Consider the following 20,708-nt stretch of genomic DNA (forward strand, 5'->3'; position numbering starts at 1 on the left):
CCCTACTCTCACTAACGCAGGCACACGAGTGAGCGTAATGGCCGCCGCTGCCTGCCTTTTATTAGGGGGGAATGGCTCCAGGGGCTAGTGTAGCCTAATTGGCTACACTGGGCCTGCTGACTGTGATGTAGAGGGTCAAAGTTGACCCTCATGGTGCATTATGGGGCGAACCGAACTTCCCATATGGTCGCCTGGCTGATGTAGCTGAATGACAGAACAGTGACTGTCCAGCTGATCAAATTTGGTCTGACCACAATGAGGCAACGACCTTATTATCGTGGGTGTGCCCCCCGAGACACTCATCTAGGCGCCAGTCATTGCTTCATTGTGATACGCAAGCCCCTTCACCACGGCGGGTTCACTGAACACAACAGGTATGCAGTGGCGGGTTCACTGAACAAGAATACAGTGGCGGGTTCACTGAACAGAACAGGTATACAGTGGCGGGTTCACAGAACAGGTATGCAGTGGCAGGTTCACTGAACAGGTATACAGTGGCGGGTTCACTGAACAGAACAGGTATACAGTGGTGGGTTCACTGAACAGAACAGGTATACAGTGGCGGGTTCACTGAACAGAACAGTTATGCAGTGGCAGGTTCACTGAACAGGTATGCAGTGGTGGGTTCACTGAACAGGTATGCAGTGGTGGGTTCACTGAACAGGTATGCAGTGGTGGGTTCACAGAACAGGTATGCAGTGGCGGGTTCACAGAACAGGTATGCAGTGGCAGGTTCACTGAACAGGTATGCAGTGGCAGGTTCACTGAACAGGTATGCAGTGGTGGGTTCACAGTACAGGTATACAGTGGTGGGTTCACTGAACAGGTATGTAGTGGTGGGTTCACTGAACAGGTATGCAGTGGTGGGTTCACAGAACAGGTATGCAGTGGTGGGTTCACAGAACAGGTATGCAGTGGCAGGTTCACTGAACAGGTATGCAGTGGTGGGTTCACAGTACAGGTATGCAGTGGTGGGTTCCCTGAACAGGTATGCAGTGGTGGGTTCACAGAACAGGTATGCAGTGGTGGGTTCACAGAACAGGTATGCAGTGGCAGGTTCACTGAACAGGTATGCAGTGGTGGGTTCACAGTACAGGTATGCAGTGGTGGGTTCACTGAACAGGTATGCAGTGGTGGGTTCACTGAACAGGTATGCAGTGGTGGGTTCGCAGAACAGGTATGCAGTGGCAGGTTCACTGAACAGGTATGCAGTGGTGGGTTCACTGAACAGGTATGCAGTGGTGGGTTCACAGTACAGGTATGCAGTGGTGGGTTCACAGAACAGGTATGCAGTGGCAGGTTCACTGAACAGGTATGCAGGTATCCAGTGGGCTCACTGAACAGAACAGGTATGCAGCCAGGAACAAGCTAAGCCTAACTAATCTTTCCCTATGAGAGACAGTCTGCAGCAGCTCGCCCTACTCTCACTAACGCAGGCACACGAGTGAGCGTAATGGCCGCCGCTGCCTGCCTTTTATTAGGGGGGAATGGCTCCAGGGGCTAGTGTAGCCTAATTGGCTACACTGGGCCTGCTGACTGTGATGTAGAGGGTCAAAGTTGACCCTCATGGTGCATTATGGGGCGAACCGAACTTCCGCAAAAGTTCGCCTGCGGGACGCGAACGCGAACCACTGAAGTTCGCATGGAACCGTTCGCAGGCGAACCGTTCGGCCCAACTCTATCCAGCAACTCTCTAAAACATGCCCCAACCAGGACCTGCTGTGTGCTGCAGCAAGACTGATGAGAAGGGGGAAAAAAAATCAGAAAAGAATTCCTATTCTACTGCACCGATTGTGATGCCACCCTGTATGCCATTCCCTGTTTTAAAATATACCACACACGGTAGGTGTATTAGGTGTATATATGTACATACTGCATAATCTGCTGCCTTATTTGTACAGTTTTGCTATTCTTTCAGTTTATTGATACATTTAACTATTTCAACAATTTTGTGTTCCAGTCTTTTATTTATATGCAGAATGTCTACCAGGCCTTTATTCTGATATATTTTGGTTAGTTAAGACTTAAGAATTGGAGGCCTAAAATTCATGAAAAAATGTACCGCTTTTGACTCATAATTCCAAACAGAAATGCACCACCAGGGAGGTTAATTTATCATCAATCAGTACACCCAAGCAGCACACAAAGTCAGTGCTATTCAGGTCTGAGCTACCTACCTAACCCTGATAACAAGAAACTCAGTTTTGTAATTATTTAGTTTAAGCCATTTGCCATTCTTTCACTCCTGAAACTCGGTTAAGTATGCATATATTTTTGGAGAGTTTGTCATGCCAGATTTTAATGATAAACATAGCTGGGTGTCATCAGCATATCAGTGATTGGTAACATTGTCTTTTCGGATGATTTTTCCAAGTGGCAGAGTGTATATGGTAAACAGCAAATGAGAAAGTATTAAGCCCTGGGCACATCATATTTTAGTGGTACAGGTTTGGATAAGAAAGGCCCCAAGGAAACCTTTTGTTTTCTGTCTGCCAGGAAGGAGTTGAGGCACTGAAGAAATAGACCATCAATGCCATAGTATTCTTGTAGCCTTTTAAACAAAATTTCATGTCATAAACAACTATATCAAAAGCTGCTGAGAGTTCAAATAGAATCAGCCTCTGTTTCTTGCCAAGATCAGATCTTTGCAGATCTGGATGAGGGCTGTTTAGTAGCTGTGGAGTTTCTTGAAGCCACGTTGTAGAGGGTCAACGATCTAATTTCCCAAAAGCCTGTCTTCAAGATAGACAACCTTTTCAATAACTTTCCCCAGAAAGATGAAGTTGGAGACAGGTCTGTAGCTGCTCATAGCATCTGGATCTGAGGATGGTTTCTTAAATAGCAGTCTGATGATAGCTTCCTTCAGACATATGGAAAACTTCCCTGCATGTAAGGAACAATTGACTGTTTTGTGAAATGGTGGTCTAAACAGGTCAGGGCATTTTAACCACTTCAGCCCTCAGTCGTTTTCACTTTATGCATCCGAGCAATGTTCACCTCCCATTCATTAGCCTATAACTTTATCACTACTTATCACAATGAACTGATCTACATCTTGGTTTTTCAGCCACCAATTAGGCTTTCTTTGGGTGGTACATTTTGCTAAGAGCTACCTTACGGTAAATGCATTTTAACAGTAAGAATAAGAAAAAAACTGAAAAAAGTCATTATTTCTCAGTTTTCTGTCATTATAGTTTTAAAAGAATACATGCCTCCATAATTAAAACTCATGTATTGTATTTGCCCATTTGTCCTGGTTATTACACCGTTTAAATGATGTCCCTATCACAATGTATGGCGACAATATTTTATTTGGAAATGAAAGTGCATTCTTTCCGTTTTGCATCCATCACTATTTACAAGCTTATAATAAAAAAAAATTGAAATATTTCATCCTTACATAGATATTTGAAAAGTTTAGACCCTTAGGTAAATATTTATGTGTTTTTTTTTTATTGTAATTTTTTTTAATTATTATTAAACATTTTATTTGGGTATTTTTGGGAGGGTGGTATGTAAATAGTATTTTTTTTAATGTAAATATATGTTTAGTTTTTTTTATGTAGATGTAGTTTCACTTTTTGGCCACAAGATGGCAACCTTAGGTTTGTTTACATGACGTCACCCTAAGCGTAACATGTACGCTTAGAGGGACGTAGGAGGCAGAAAAAGCAAGGCTTCCGAGAGAAGCTGTCACTTTTTCTGCGGGGGAGAGGAATCAGTGATCGGCACCATGGCCCGATTCATTGATTCCTGGGCTAAGGATCCACGGCCGGGAGCGTGCGTGCACACATGCAATCGGCCGCGGGAGCGCGTGGGAGCACGCATGGCCTCCTGGACGTAGAGCTACGTCCAGGAGGCCATGCGTGCTCCCGTGTGCTCTCTCAGGAGAGAGTGGTTAAGAGAAGAGAAGGGAAATAGTGTGATAGGGAAACAGCCTCTGTCTTGCAAAAGTAAGAGTGTTTATTCTAAATTCTTCATAGGGCATATACTGTATATTTGAGCTCCCTGCCATTTAACCATTTCAGCCCGCAGGTATTTGTCACCTTATGCATCAGAGCAATTTTCAGCTCCCATTCATTCGCCAATAACTTTATCACAATGAATTGATCTACAGTATATTTTGTTTTTTCCGCCACCAATTAGGCTTTCTTTGGGTGGTACATTTTGCTAAGAATTTTTTTTTTCTAAATGCATTTTCACAGGAATATTAAGAAAAAATTGAAAAATGCATTATTTCTCAGTTTTCATCCATTATAGCTTTAACCCTCCTGGCGGTTTATCAAAATCCGCCAGGGGGCAGCAGAGCCGTTTAAAAAAAAAAAATTTCATGTAGCGAGACAAGGTCTCGCTACATGATAGCCGCTGCTCAGTGGCTTCCCCCCAGCCCCTCCTATCGCCTCCGGCGATCGGAGATCATGGCGACGGGCGGGATGACGTCATCGACGTCGTGACGTCAAAGGGGACTCCGATCCACCCCACAGCGCTGCCTGGCACTGATTGGCCAGGCAGCGCACGGGGTCTGGGTGGGGGGGCTGCGGCACGACGGATAGCGGCGGCGATCGTCATGCACACGCAGCTAGCAAAGTGCTAGCTGCGTGTAGCAAAGAGAAAATTATGCAAATCGGCCCAGCGGGGCCTGAGCGGTGCCTTCCGGCGGCATAGCCCGTGCTCAGCACGGGCTTACCGCCAGGGAGGTTAAAATAATATATGCTATTATAATAAAAACCCACGTATTGTATTTGCCCATTTGTCCCGGTTATTACACCATTTAAAATTATGTCCCTATCACAATGTATGGCACCAATATTTTATTTGGAAATAAAGCTGCATTTTGCAGTTTTGCATCCATCACTATTTACAAGCTTATAATTTAAAAAAATGTTCGTAATATACCATCTTCACATGCGTATTAAAAACGTTCCGTTTTTTTCCATTAAAAATGTTATTTAGGGGTTGGAGGTAAACCGTTAATGTTAAATGTAATAATGTGAGTTTCACATTATTTCATTGAAAAATGTATGTAGATGTAGTTTTACTATTTGGCCACAGTCAAAACATTTTTTTTTTGGCCTGGAAGCGAACGCTCTCACTTCCAGGGAGCATTAGGAGGACGGGAAACATTTTTTTTCATGAGAAAGATGGCGGTTTCTGATAAGAAGCCGTCTGTCTTTCTACCGGGGACTTAGATCAATGAATGGGAACTATGTTCCCATTCATTGATCTCTGGGATAATGGGGGAGAAAACGTGCATGTGCGGGCGGGAGCGCGCAGGAGCCTGCAGCAGTGCTACAGCAGCCGCCTGGGCGTGACAATCACATGCATGCGGCATAAATGGTTAATGTACATACAAAATAAAAATTCAAAGATTTTCAATAATGCCTAATTTGACTTACCTTATTTGACCATCCCAGTCCATCACAAACGAAAAATCAAGCCCATATTTTGTTGCAGGTTCAGGTGGTTCCATTTCCCTGTTTACAGCACGAATAAAAATAAAATGATTAAAACCAGTTTAAAAAAAAGGAGGCAAGTGTTCTAGATAGAGGAGCTCATGGGCACTGTATTGTCACCCGCAGGGACTAAAGGTACATACATGTCTGATTTTTTCGAATGACTTGTCGTTCAAACCGGTTGTTTGAACGACAGTTGGACATGTGTATGTTCGATCGCTACACTGATTGCAGCAGCTTTGACTGATCCACTTGGCGGATCCGTTGGACTAACTGTCATTCAAGCGACAGTTAGGTCAGTACGTGTGTAGAAACGACTGGGAGTCGTTTGTACATGTAATGACCATTCAAACATAAAGTCTTTAGATCAGTCGTTTGATCTGGTCCATTGTTCTATCCAGTCCATTGACCAGTCAAACGATATGTAAATTAGCTGACATTAGCATAACAGCCGTTTTGTCAGTCTGTGTGTACAAGACGTTTGAACGACTTGTTGTTTGAATGACAAGTCATTCAAACATCCGGTTTGAACAGCAATTGGGCGTAAAATCAGACGTGTGTACGCACCTTATGACTCAATGCTGCAGGTGACAATTTAGGGCAGAGTGCCATACAGACCTTTTGCGAGGGAACGGCGTGGCAGATAATGAAGGGGCTTCTGGCGGGCAGGATAAGAAAGGGAATAATGCACTCATTTAAGACAATTCGGTACCATGGATCTTATGCCAACACATCAGAGCAGCTGTACACATGCTAGACTCTCAGCGGAGGGGGCCCCAACTGCTTGGACTCTATAGCGCGTGTCCTGGACTTAAGTGTATTTACCCAGCTTTAGTCTTTAGGGAACTAACGATACATAGAAAGGGTGATTTCTCAAGAATGCTGCAGGTCTCCTTTGCAGTTACTATGCTGACTTGTGACATTCACCGATACCTAAATGTCTTTTAACCCAGTGCAGCAACACCTGTCTGCTTCATTAAGGCCCCTTTCACACTGTCAACTGACAGACGGTGAATTCACACACGTTGAGTTCCTCCATTGCCCTGTAACACCACTGCATGTTAACACTTGACATGCGTGGTGTTACTTCCACTGCATTTAAATTGCACCAGAATTGTACTGGAGGGCGGCAGACCAGAGACTGAAGTGCTCGGCAAGCGGACAGTTCAGCCTCCAGTCTGAAAGAGGCCTATGAAGCAGGGAAGCATTGCAGCAGCTCTGGAATGCAACATACTGTGGCTGGAACTACACTACTTCTCACTTCACCTCTACTCTGTGAGATAGGCTGGCTCAGTGGCACAGGTAGAAGTAGAGTACTCTTCAGGACACACTATGTGGCACCTCTCACCCACAGATGACTCAATCTCTGAGCAGTCTTTGCAATGGCAGAAAACTGCCATAGCAGTTTTTTATAAAGGGGATGTGGTTAACCACCCAAACCTGGATTTTATAGCACAAGTGATCAGTTTTTCAGACATTTTTCCTGCCACTCTGCTGCCTCTATGTGGGTTTAATTTATAAATCGGAGGTCCGCTTTAAGGAAATGATACAGGCTTGTTTCACGCTGGCAGCTAAAGTTGGTGAATTCCCACCCAGTCAGCTGCTCCCGTGCTTTGGCTGGGTGCTTTCTACTTCTTGGCACAGACAGTGGAGTGCATTCAGTTGCATTCTGTCATGTCTGAGTGCAACAGGGGTACACTCAGACACCACACAAGGTAGTTTATTTTTGCCAGGTTGCAAATGCTGCCATTCATTTGCATTAAATTGCAAATGGAAAGCTATTGTTGGTAAGCAGATGAGAGGTTACAAGCTCAACAAGTGCGGAGTTCTGTGAAAATGGCCTCATAGTTAGCTACAGATGTTTACTAGCATGCTCAAATTAGATGTATCACTTGCATATAACAAATGACATCTGGTAGCAACATCTACTGTATGATTATCACAAACAAATTTAGATCCTGGCTGGCTATTGTAGTAATTGCTACAGGCAGTAAACACATTTTGTTTTAGTGTATCTCATTTTACATAATTTCTTTTATGTTTTGCATATGCAAAGTTTATGTTTTGCATATACAAAGTTCTATAAAAATGTATGGAACCACAGTATAATTAGACAGCATCCCTAAACACGCCTCATAATACACTGAGGTATTTTATTACAATTATTGAGTATCAATATAGAGCTCACATCTTCTGCAGCACTTTAAAAGAGGTATACAGTCATATCACTAGCTGTCCCTCAGAGGAGTTTACAATCTAATCCCTACCATAGTTATTCCTTGTCTTACGTTCTTATTATAGTCTAAGGAGATTTTTTTTTTCTAATAAACTTTTCAGTAGACATTGCAATGACTCGCCTTTAAAGGGAACCTCATTGATTTCCTTTTAAACAATACCAGTTGCCTGGGAGTACTTCGCTTTGGCTGCAGTAGTGTCCGAATCACACACCTGAAACAAGCATGCAGCTAATCCAGTCAGACTTCAGTCAAGCTCGGGCCCCCTGGAGCATTTTTGGACACAATTTGCGCTTTCAACAAATCACTGGTGATTCCCAAAGAGCTAATGAAAGGTTATGGCTGTTATTCCACTACTGCGATTGTGACTGATCTTCTCCTCACTCAAATGCTGGGCTCCAGGGACTGGACAGTCATGTCTGAACTGTTTTCCAGCATAATGGTCATGCTCCTGTAGCACCATATGTATCAAGCTGGAAAAAAGATCAGACACAGAGTTAAGGAGCCAGAGTGCGTGGGAAAGGGCATTTAATTACAATGCTTATAAGCTCTGTCAGTCAGTCACTGCAAGGGGAGAGGGCAGGACTCCTGGGGTCACTGTGCTATAATAATGGGCACCATAACTGGAGGTACACAAAATGGGAAGTACTTTAAACTGGATAAAATATAATGGAAGGCTCTATATAAGATAAGACACAGAACATTTATATTGCGCTTTTCTCCTGGCAGACTCAAAGTGCCAGAGCTGCAGCCACTACGGTGCACTCTACAAGCCTGGGGCCCCCAAACATTTTCGGTCAAGGGCCGGGTCAACATACTTCAAACTAATGGGGGGCCGGAAAATACATAATATGATGTAGAAAACATTACATTGAACCTAGGTAGTGTAAACTGTACCTGCTAAGACGTGCAGTTCTTTTGTCTCCCATTTAAAGGAGTCATCAAGCAAGTAATGCTTGTACTACTTATCTGGGGCTTTCTCCAGCCCCTGGCAGCCGATTTGTTCCTCGCCGCAGCTCCTCTCTTAGCTGCTGGTCCCTGGCGGTGCAGACCTCGCCAGGTCGTCCTCTACTGCACGAGCACTAATGTCAATCACCTCCACGTGATCCTGAGTGTACTGCGCAATCGCAGTAGTTCTGAGCCTGCGCAGTACGTTCCGGACCATGTGGAAGTGACTGACAGCTGCGCTCGCACAGGCGGAGTAGAGGACACCTAACAAGGCATTGTCGGAGACCGGGAGCCAGTGGCGGAGAGTGGACCTGTGGCGAGAGACACTGCGGCTGTCAGGGGCTGGAGAAAGCCCCAGGTAAGTAGTACTCTGGGTAGCATTACTTGCTTGATGACTCCTTTAACCAAACCAAATATTATGCCCCCAACACAGCATGTGCAAATATTATGCTCCCAACACAGCATGTGCAAATATTATGCTCCCAACACAGCATGTGCAGATAGTAGAAAACCTCTTTGCACCAGACAGTGAAGCATACCCGGGGACAACCTGTCATCCAATTGGACAGCAGTGTCACCTGATGCACAATTGGATTGGAAGCCAGCGAATGACTGCTCGTCGGCTTCCCTGTGGATTGGTGGTGCCAGCACTGCTATTCTATATGTGATTTAGTAAAGGAATAGGAGTAGTGTGGCACTTCCCCTTTAAATGTGACTGAGTATTACAGAAGGTATCACTAGTGGCCTAACAATCCTCTGCAGTGCCTCCCTGGGCCTGATGCAATGTCTTAGGCGTGTGCATCCGCAAATATTGGTAGAAGGAAGGATGAAAATCTTTGATGGGGAGAACAGAGAAAGCGTGCACCATCCGTTTGTTATTGGTATTTAATTCCAAAAAGCATCATACAAAGGCAACCAGTATATAACATCAAGTATTGGCATACCTATGTTGTGTGTGGCATTGTTGCAGGTGGTGGAGGTGGGAGTAGGGAAGACGGTGGGCCTAGCCTAGCCACCTCCACCACCTGCAACGATACACACACAGCATAGGTATGCCAAATACTTGATGTTATATACTGGTTGCCTTTGTATGATGCTTTTTGGAATTAAATACCAATAACGGACGGATGGTGCACGTATTCTATATGTGAGCCACCGATATTTTAAGATACAGTGGACCGAATCTATAAGTATAACATGTTGTGAGTGGAGGGCCGGTGAAAAAGCCTCAGGGGGCGGCATTCGGCCTGTGTGCCTTAGTTTGAGGACCACTGCTATAGGCAGTAGCAGTGTTAGGGAGTCTTGCCCAAGGTCTTCTCACTGAATAGGTGTTGGCTTACTGAACAGGAAGATCTGAGATTTGAACCCAGGTCTCCTGTGTCAGAGGCAGAGCCCTTAACCAATACATAATACAGTACACATGGGAAGTGTTATAATAGGGGGCCAAACAACTATGGGTAATAGTATAATGGAGAGCACCATAACAAGGGGCACTATAATAGAGGGCACTATAGCTGGGGCACTGTAATAGGAGTACTATAACAGATGGCCTTATATCAAAGACACTGTAACAGAGGCACATTCATGGAGGACAGTGTTACTGGAGGTACTGGAATTGTGGCACTATAATGGAGAATACTGTAATGAAGGACCCTATAGCAGAGGGCACTATAAGGGTGGGCACTACAATGAATAGAGCTATAATGGTGGACACTTTAACGGGGGACACTGTGATAGAGGGCACAAAAACTGGGGGCACTAAAATGGATAAACTATAACCAGGGAGACTGTAATGGATGGGATAATAACTGGGGACATTACAATGGATACAACTACAATGATGGGCACTTTAACTGGGGAGTCTGTATTGGATAGTATATTACATGGGGATATAATGGAAATAATTGTAATGGAGGGAACCATAAAATGTATTCTTGGAGTCGGATTTTACATTTCTTGAAGCCAACGTATTTACAAACAGAAAGTCTACATTAATTACTAATGACTATATAAAAAAAGAGTCATTATTCCATTTCTTGTTCTGCATTATGGGTGAATAGCTCAATGGCATGTTTTATTGAAACAGACAAAGCCTTCATTTAAGACTGTAACGAGTCAAAAGCTGCAACATCGTAACACAATGTTCTACCGGGAAAGATCCCAACACTTTTCTTTTGTTTCCTTGCAACAAAGCATTTTCTAAATTCCATATGATGACTCTTTCAAATGACATTACTTTCTGCAAAGTCAAGAATTTACAAACATTAAGTGTTCATTTTTTTTCTTAAGCTGTTTGTGACATTTCCAAAGAAAAAAGTCCAGTGTTTCTGTCCACATTGCCCACTATTTGTCACCATGGGTGTAGTGAGAATCTCTCGCCAACATTTTAGAGAGCTTATACTTGATAAAGGAATGCAGAATGCAGACCTGATCACCCTCCAGGCTTTGGACTTGTGTGGCAAATGATCAGGAGGGAGGTGTTTGTCGCTGCTTACAAGAGCAGGTTGAGTGGGCGCGTGCACACACACACACACGTGTCTAGAGGTCCTCCTCCCTCCCCTAAACAGTTCGCACATGTCTAATGCCACCTCCCTCCCCATATTGTTCTCTGGTGTTTAGTGGTCATCCCTCCTTCCCCTATACAGTTTAATGATGTTTAGTGGACCCACTTCCTCCCCATTACAACTCCCTGGTGTCTAGTTGCCCCCCTCCCTCCCCTATACAGTTCCCTGGTGTCTAGTGCTTCCCCCTCCCCCCTTATGGCTTCCCTGGTGATCTAGGGCTTATTCTCCAATATAGCTTCCCTGGTGGTCTAGAGTGGGCCAAACATAATGAAAAGTGGGGAAACCACTTGTGGACCAAATTTGATTGACAGCCAGAGGGATTCAGATGGGTCCCTGCATAACAAGTGCCGGCATTGAGTCTCAGAATCATGCCGACACAAGTGGACACTAAGGCCTTGTTCACAGTATACGTGTTGCTGACTATGCGCATTTCAGCAACTTTGTATGGTGTGCTGACACGCAGGACCATCAGAAATGCACAGTCTGCACGGTCTAATGTTCACACTATGGGCTTGATTCACTACAACAAATAGCATGCCTTATCTGAGTTAACATTCCTTATCAGAGATAACATGCCTTATCAAAGTTAATGCGCCTTATCAGAGTAGCATAGCGAGTGCTACGAACCCGCAGGGGCTCAGGGCAGGACGAGTGGATTGCCACTTAGCAGGCATAAGTTCATAGAGCTCGATATGCTACTCTGATAAGGCGTGTTATTTCTGATAAGGCGTGTTAACTTGGATAAGGCATGCTATTTGTCTTAGTGAATCAAGCCCTATATGCGCTGCGCACCAGTGAGATGTGCTATCGCATTGCTGCACACATTTTCCTACAAAGCGCTGCACTGATCCATTTACTGTAGTGAATGGGATCAGCAGCGCAGTTGCCATGTGATCGCACGTGTTGCGTTCCGATTACATGGCTATCTGGGCTTCACAAGGTGACAAAGTCCTTAAAGAGAGCCTGAGGTGCGCTCATAAAATTAAAAAAAAAGTAAGCTACCTGATCCGGGGGGGGGGGGGGGGGTCCTCAGCAGATCAGGTAGCCGAAAAAACCGCCAAGACTGTCTCTTGTTCACAGCGTGCAGGGAGGCGGGGAGCAGCAGGGGGCGCAGCCAGGGAGAGAGAGCTGCCCAATGGCAGCTCTGGAAACCCTGCAGGAACGCCCCTGGCGGGCATTTTGAACAGGGAATCTCTCTCCCCTGTGTTTACCTCCGAGATGGTGACATATTATGTCGCCAATCTCGGGGTGCTATAGTGGTGGTGAGGGGGGGGGGGGGGCGACAGAGAGCGGTGGGTGTGGGGACACAGAGGCATTTCAGGAGGCAGAGAACATGCCTCTGTGTCCCATCTGCCCCCCAAAACCCACCTCGGGTTCTCTTTAAAGGATATCTTAGTCCTGAAGATATTAAAAAAATGATGCCCTGCGTGTGTATGGGGAGAAGTGCAGAAGCTTACCGCACCTCCCTTTCCCCGGCGTCAGCCTCCGTTTAGCTGTAAAATGGCCGTTCCCAAAGTCCTGGTCAGCGGGGTTGGCGCATGCGCAGTGTATCTGCACAGTACGCACGACACTCCTGCAGGAAGATGTACCCGGCGGGTGTCACTTTACAGCTAAACAGAGGCAGACGCCGGAGCTAGGGAGGTACACTAAGCTTCTGTACTACTTCCCCTATACATACACAGGGCGTCATTTTTGCAATATTTTAAGGACTTGGGTATTTTTAAACACACACAATATTTATCTGCAGATGACTGGCCAATTTTACCATTTCCATGAAGTAGGAGAGCATACCTACACAGTCTATTCATAGTTTTCAAAATCGGTTGGTCCTCATACTACATGGCAGTGGTAAAATTGGCCAGTCATCTGCAGATTAAAATTAGATGTTTATACAGAGCCTAAGCCTCAATGAAAATTTAAGGACCTTTCACACTTATGTGCAGTTATCACGCACTGCGCAAAATAGCAGAATGGGGTGCATTTTATTTAACCACTTAATTACCACTGGTCTCTGCCTCCTTAAGGAGGCATAGACCAGTGGTAGCATAGACCAGTGGTACTTAAGTGGTTACATTTTAAGATTTTGGCGATGGTTCCTCTTTAAGGACCAGAGACTACTGGTACAAGAAACCGCTGAATTGCCGCACATACCCACCGCAACTGCTGTCCACGTCGCACGCTGGGAACCACAGGCCACCAACTCTGCCGTCTCTATGATGGCAGAGTCCTGTAAACGGGTCAGGAGCTGCTTTCATTGGCTTATGACTGTGTCTATCAATGTAAGCCAATGAGAGTTACTTACGTTGATAAACAGGGTCAGGAGCCAATGATTTCAGCTCCTAAAATCGGCTCCTGACCCGCTCACAGGGCTCTGCCGTTAAAGAGATGGCAGAGCGAGTGAGCTGCAGCGGGGAGTTGAGAACACACGGCGTCGGTGAGTTGAAATCTATGCCATGGCAGCCCCATCAGCATCAAAACAGAGTATATATTTTAATTAGCGTTGTCCTAAAAGAGACAATGAAACGGAAAAAAAATTATGATATAATGAATTGGTTGTGTAGTACGGATAATTACTAGAACATTAGTAGCAAAAAAAATTCTCATATTTTTATTTTCAGTTATACAGCTTTTTTTTATAACAATGCATCATTCTCTAATATTTGCAGTTTACACACTACTCAGCAGTGAACTTTTGACCTGTCCTGAACTGTTCTCTGCAAAAGAAAAAACAATAGTTAAGATAACAGCCTTCAGAACACAGCTCTCTACCACTTTGAAAGTCGAAGAGCTCAATGGCAATTTGCATAGATAACTGGAGTTTAACTCTTCCTGTACTGGAGATAAATATTAGACTTATGTCTCTGCTGCTAATGCTTTATTTCATAGCTGTACTAGACATACAAATCATTATAGCATTTTTTTTTCGCTTCAGTGTCTTTAAATGGTTAACTCTAAAACTTCCTCCAATCCATGCAGAATGTGTGTTTGGGTTCTGAATCATGTGCTGCTAAATTCAAATACCAACACTATTGCTGTTTACTTCCTGAGGGCTCGTTTCCACTGTTGCGGTGCGGAATCGCCTGGATTCCACCGCGGACGAAATCGCATGCGGATGCGTTTCCGCATGCGGATTTCCCCGCGATTTCGCATGGCAAGGAGCCAGGCGAATTTAACCATGTCACTGCCTGTGCAAAGTTCCATTGCATTTCATGCGAAATTGCATGCGAAATCGCTGGGAAATCCGCATGACAAAGCCGCGATTTCCCTATTAAAAGCATTGCGGGCGATTCGCCCGCATTCCTGCCACATGCGAAATCTGACGGCTCTGCTGTGCAGATTTCCCCCGCACGCCAAAACGCACCCGCACGACGCACAAGTGATAACTATCCCATCCACTTGTATTGACTATGCGAATCTGCATGCGGTGCCTGCATGCGGATTCGCTATAGTGGAAACGAGCCCTAAATCTAGAATACCAGCAAAAGAACTCTGCTGGGAGTGGAGGGGGGCTGGGGAGACAGAAGCATTGTGCTGCTTTTATTCTGACCTGGACTAAGGGCTGACTGGCTATACAGCTTATATCTTCCTGTTCTGATCTCCCTCTCATTCCAGGCCATGCACAGCCATGGGAAGGAGGGGGGAGGGCTGCTCTCACACACAGAAGTGCACAGAAGCTGCTGTCAGCTTTCTCCATTCTTCTAATAATCGCTGACAGAGGGGAAACTCGTGCAAAATAAACCTGACGATCTCATATACATACAGTACTATAATTCTCCTCCTACACTCTGCACTCAGCACAGAGCAGAGCACAGACTCTGAATGCAGAAGACTTCCTGAGAGTGAGGAGAGGCGTGGAACGCACGGATCCCGGAAGTGTTTTGGATCACACGCTGTCATGGCTGATATACCAGAAAATGCTCCACAACGTCAGTAATATATAAGAAAGAGCTAGTTCTATACTGTTATTAATTCTGTATTTATCTGATGACATTAATGAGCTGTTATCTGTTGTGTTTGCAGACTGTCCCGGCACAGGCAGCAGCGAGGCTGGGAAGAGCTCCTCTTGTCAGGGATGTCCCAATCAGTCACTATGTGCCTCTGGGGCAGCGGCAGGACCAGACCCTGGTAATATACATCATCCCGTCCAGCGCACAACACACTGGCTGCTGTAGGAAATGCTAGTACTACATACGTTACATTTTCTCTAGCAATATACTTCCTTCAACTTTTCATTTTGTTACACTAATGTTACCTGCTTGGAAAGATGACTTGAGGGTGGTTCAGCTTTATTTTAAAAGAAGGATTTGGCAATGATAATAATAAGGGCAATTCACAGGGCCGGCCCTAGACTTTTTGCCGCCTGAGGCAAAAAATTTTTTTCCACCGCCACCCCCCGGGGGGGCGCTACGGGGGGCCGCCGAGCTGGAGGGGTAGCTGGCAGGACGGGGGTATTGGGCCTGGCGGCGGGGAGGGGGTCGTACCCCCCCCTCCCTCGCCTGGGTCCCCCGAACTGCGCTCCCCTCCAGCCTTACATAGAAGAAGCAGCCGCTATTTGTAAGACGCACGGGCGGGGAGGACTCACCTCTTCCCAGCGTGCGCTCCACTGACATCACTTCCTGCAGCGTTGCAGGAAGTGACGTCAGTGGAGCGCACGCTGGATCGAGGAAGAGGCGAGTCCTCCCCGCCCGTGCCTCTTACAAATAGCGGCTGCTTCTATGTAAGGCTGGAGGGGAGAGGAGGACAGGGGACCCAGGCGAGGGAGGGGGGGGGGTCCGATCCCCCCTCCCCGCCGCTAGGCCCAATACCCCCGTCCTGCCAGCTATCCCTCCAGCTCGGCGGCCGGCTCCCCGCACGGACGGGCGGATGCCGCCCCTGGAAATTTGCCGCCTGAGGCAAAAGTTTCACCCCGCCTCATGAGCGGGCCGGCCCTGGCAATTCAGCACTTAAAACAGGCATGGTAAAGGCGCCTGGAAATTTGGGCACCTAGTAATGCCGATAGTAAAATATTGGTATTAAATATCGATATTCTACTATAAAAGTGTAAAATATTGATATTAATTACTGATATGTTACTATGGTCAAACCTAACCTTACTCTCATACAGAAACCTAACCCATAACCCTCCCTCCCCCGCACAACACACACACACCCTCCCTAATGCCTAAACCCCCCCCTGCACACATTACCTACCTATCCCCACCCCCAATAACCGCATTGCATCCGAAGGTGCCTGATATATTTACCAGGCACCAAAATTTCCACTCCGGCGCCTTAATGCCTCTATTTTCAATTGGTGCCTATGGCGGCGCTTTATTCGTCCACTTGCTGCATGCACTGTTTTGTACTGCTTCGCTTAAAACTATTAGGCCCGGTTCACATTAGCGTTCCAGGTCTGGCTTCCCCGGACCCGGAACGCTCCGTACACAGCGGATGGTGAATGGATACATTGTTAATTAATGTATCCATTCACACTCGTGCGACCGGATCCGATCCGGGAACGCAGCTCCGGGACGATCCGGCTTTTTTCCAACATGCTCCATCTTTGCCGTCCGGCCCGGTTCGGCTGCGGACCCGGGCCGGATCCTGACCCGAACATGCGGCCATGCTGTGCAATGAGAAACGGATGTTCTCATCACACTGGCAATAGGACTGGATGCTTCCAGCACCGGTCCTATGCCACTTGGGGGGCCCGGACTACACGCCGGTATCCCCCATGCTTGCGGTGCCTTTCTGCAATGTATCTAGTTCTGGCTACTTTATTGTAGCCGGAACTGATACATTCCGGATCCGCAACTTGTGGCCACCGCAGAGACCCGTACGGTCTCTTTGCGGCCCCCGGACCCCTGGACACTTGCGGACTCGAACCGCAAGTGTGAACGGGGCCTTAGCAGTAATCTTGACATGGAACTGCAAATCATGGGGCATAATATCAGGATTATGCTGGAGACTCCATCTCTAGGCACACTTTAGCAACAGCAGCACCCTCCCCCATGGATATGAGTGGATGTGAGTGCGAAAAGTGTATGGAAGCAGATAGTTGCCCCTAACGATAGCAGAACCTGAAGGAAAACTGTCAGCGTGTCTCCCAGTGTGTGACCAGTGTCTACTCCTAGAAGGGAATAGCTTCATATTATTTCATTCCGGCTGGGAAGCACTAGAGTGATTTTGGCCCTTTTCAAAAACACTTTGCCAGTGAAAGTGAATGGTGGTGACCCCATTAGAGCGATTGTGATTAGAGCTAATCACAATTACAGAAATTAATGCATTTTGGGTGCATTTGCACTCTAATGCAAATAATGGGCTGTAAAAAGCATTTAGTGCCCCTGAAGTAGCTCTGCGCACAATAATGGCCACACAGAGCTACTGCATTCACAGCCCCGCTCAGTGCGCGTACACTGCTGTGCGCCTGTATTTGTGTGCGGTGCGATGATAACGTCGCACCCGCTGCCCCTTAAATGTAGCATCCGTTGCAACAATAACGGCACATCGGGTGCCCCCAAAGCAGCGCATTGATGCAACGTTTAAGTGGCAGTGGGTGCGCACAAATACAAGCGCACCCGCGCTGCACGCAGTGAGCGGGTCTGAGAGTGATGTGTGGGCGCAAACTACTTAGTGCCGTGGTTTGCGCCCACTTATTGAATCGGTTAGTGAATCAAGCCCAATGAGTGCTGCTAAATTGCTTTTGAATCACTTTTCAAAGCAATTTGGGGGTTTGATTTTTTTTTTTTTAAATAAAGTTTAATATACTCATTGGGTGTCCCAATGTCCGGCAACCATCCGTAGCCCTGCCCCCTAGCAGAAGAGGTCAAAGGCGCATCTCTGATTGGAGCTATAACAGCACCAATGACCTCTTCTGCTAAAAGGCGGGGCTACGGGCGGAAGCCAGACAGCATGACTTCTGGTAATTATAATAAAATGTACTTATACACAACAACAACAAAAAACGTGGATTGAAAGCCCTGTACAGTTTACTTTCGCTTAAAAATGCTGGGAATCGCAGTCGGTATTGCTCTAGGAATTGCTGCACAAAGCACTGGCATGATTTCAAAGCACTGTAGTGATTCCTAGTGGGTCCCTGCCCTAAGAGTGTGTAGGAGATATGCTGGAAGTTTTGAATCAGGATACCATTTATTGCAACAAAAGAAAATCAGCACCAATGGTGTGATATGAAGACCACAGCTAGAAGAGAAGGTGTATATTCCAACACCAATTAAAGGAAAAAGGCTTAGCAGCTGCAACCCACATTATAAGGTTGTATGAAAGGTTCCAGATCCAAGGAAAGCTGCATAGGTCCTCCAGACTCAGAATTATGGTGTCATCATCTGGTCAGTAACAATGAAGTACAGGAGGTGTACCATAAAGAAAAACAGTAAGCTGCAATACTCAGTGTAGACTGCTTTATTCCAAATCAAGTAAAATATCTAAAAGCCATATACAGGGCCAAGACCATGGGTACCCCGAAATAAGAATGTGCATGTGTGCTGGCCTGCAATAGGTTAAAAAGATTAGAGGTGTCGTCCATCTCTTTCCCAACTGGTTTTGCAAACTTGTGTCATCGGGGATAACTAGTGATGTAGTCTTTGTCTAACTAGGGAGAGACAGTGCTCTATCCCCCTAAATACATTGTGCCTTGACTCCTCACAGTTATTGCAGTTTTGAGCTGGATGATCACTCTGATTGCTTCTCCATACATCCTGATAGCACACTGCCACAGCATTCTCCCGCTTTACATGTCTCACTGACTTTTCTCCATGCAGGGATATAGATAGATAGATAGATAGACAGACAGACAGACAGACAGACAGACATAGTGTGTTAGACCAGTGTTTCTTAACATTTTATCGGTATGTACCCCTTTTAAAATACTGTACTCCCCTAGTACCCCCTAGCAAAGAAAACATTGACACAAGTACCCCTTGACAAATATACAGTATATTTAATCGTAGTACAATTTCCAAGCATTTACTATTGCTTTTAGTTAGCTAAAATACTAATTTGGTGTTTAAATAAGATTCATCAATTCCTAAAACTCTGAATTTGTTATTCCTGGTTAAGTATAACAATCCCGAGTACCCCCTGAAACCATCAGAAGTATCGCCTGGGGTGTGCGTACCACACGTTGAGAAACCTAGGTGTTAGGCTTCTCCCACCTATGCATTACACCCACTTGGATGGGCTTCATTATGGTGTGGCTCTACTTATGTGATTACCTACTGATATCCACAATGCACACCTCCCTTACCCCCTGCCTGGACCATGCTCCTGAGTTAAAGTACAAGTGACTGCTGTTCGTAGGATGACAAAGGGCAGGTTAGGGAGAAACTGTGCCCTCACTTTCTCCTGATTTCCCATCTATTTGTTCAGTTTGTGTCATTGAATCAAAAATCATTTTGCTGTGCAATTTTTGCTAGAGGTAGTCTCTGATCATGTACTTCATCTTTACGCTCTCCATTTCTTTTGCTCTAAATTATCTCAGAGTGATGTTACGTATACCTGTAGGGGGGAAAAGTGCCCCAAACGGGTACTTGCCTAAATACGATTGAAGTTCTGGATAATCCAGAGGATTCCTCCGTCCTCCTCCACTGACCCATTCTAGCTCTGTCCCCTCCGCAAAACCGTTGATAAGCCCTTTTTGACAACTCGCGCACGGGCAGTAGCACGGACCTGATCGGGCTACACGGACCTGATGGGGCTCAGCTTTTTCTGCTGAAACCTGAGTGGTCCGTGGTACTGCGAGAGCCTGTGCAGCAGCATGGACCCGATCAGGCTCGGCTTTTTCTGATGAAGCCTGAGCAGGTCTGTGCTGCTTCACAGGTGCAGTGCAGCAAGCTTCAGGAGGACAGAGCGCTGGAGGGAGCAGGGAGAAGCCTCTGGAGGATCCATCGGTTTCCCTCTCCAACGGTAGGTATCTGTCTCATTCATTTTCAAACCTCACATAAACTTTAAAGCAAAAAGGATACCTACCTCCTCCTCCAGAGGCTTCCTCCATCCCTCTCCACCTCATCATTCCAGCACTGGGACACCCAAACTCGCGATAGCACTGCGCAGGCCCAGGCGGCTCGCACTTGGGCAATAGCAAGGAGCCACTTTCATAGGAAAAAGCAGAGCCCTTTTGGCTCTGTGCTACTGTGCAGATGCGAAATGCCTCCGCAATGTAGCCGAGCTTTGTCAACGGACTTTGGTAGATCCAAGCGCTGGAGCCTATCGAGCCTCTGCCTCGACCTGTTCTGCGCGTTGGTCTGACCTAAACTACATCTTGTGCGCATTGGCTGGTCTGTAATTCAAACAGCAAAGCTATCTGGTACCATGGGACCTACAGGCCAAGGTGGGATTTTCTGGAAGAGGCACTGTACAATGGACTTTCTGAGGAACTGTGTATTTATCATATTGTTTTGAGTACTTAGAATCACCAACTACTACAATACTAACTTTTGTAAGGGAATATTCTCCCTGGGGCGATTGCCCAGCAAGCTCATGGTGAACCAGAACACTCCACATGCTCACTCCAA

General features: G+C 46.1%; 1 protein-coding gene and 1 long non-coding RNA gene across 2 annotated transcripts in view; one reads left to right on the forward strand and one right to left on the reverse strand.

Moving 5' to 3' along the window:
• Nucleotides 1-15,045, reverse strand: part of LOC137524612 (uncharacterized) — a 30,693-nt gene extending 15,648 nt beyond the window's left edge. The window contains exons 1-2 of the long non-coding RNA XR_011022734.1: nucleotides 14,960-15,045; nucleotides 5,397-5,474 (exon numbers count right to left, since the gene is read on the reverse strand). This is a non-coding gene — a long non-coding RNA (uncharacterized lncRNA). The remainder of the gene's footprint in view (nucleotides 1-5,396; nucleotides 5,475-14,959) is intronic.
• NUBP1 (NUBP iron-sulfur cluster assembly factor 1, cytosolic) overlaps nucleotides 14,980-20,708 on the forward strand; it is an 89,040-nt gene continuing 83,311 nt past the window's right edge. Inside the window, exons 1-2 of the mRNA XM_068244682.1 lie at nucleotides 14,980-15,125; nucleotides 15,220-15,324. Of these exons, the coding sequence (XP_068100783.1) occupies nucleotides 15,095-15,125; nucleotides 15,220-15,324 (136 nt within the window). The 5' untranslated portion in view covers nucleotides 14,980-15,094. The remainder of the gene's footprint in view (nucleotides 15,126-15,219; nucleotides 15,325-20,708) is intronic.

Source organism: Hyperolius riggenbachi, chromosome 7 (genome assembly GCF_040937935.1).
Source record: "Hyperolius riggenbachi isolate aHypRig1 chromosome 7, aHypRig1.pri, whole genome shotgun sequence".
Classification (NCBI taxonomy): domain Eukaryota; kingdom Metazoa; phylum Chordata; class Amphibia; order Anura; family Hyperoliidae; genus Hyperolius; species Hyperolius riggenbachi.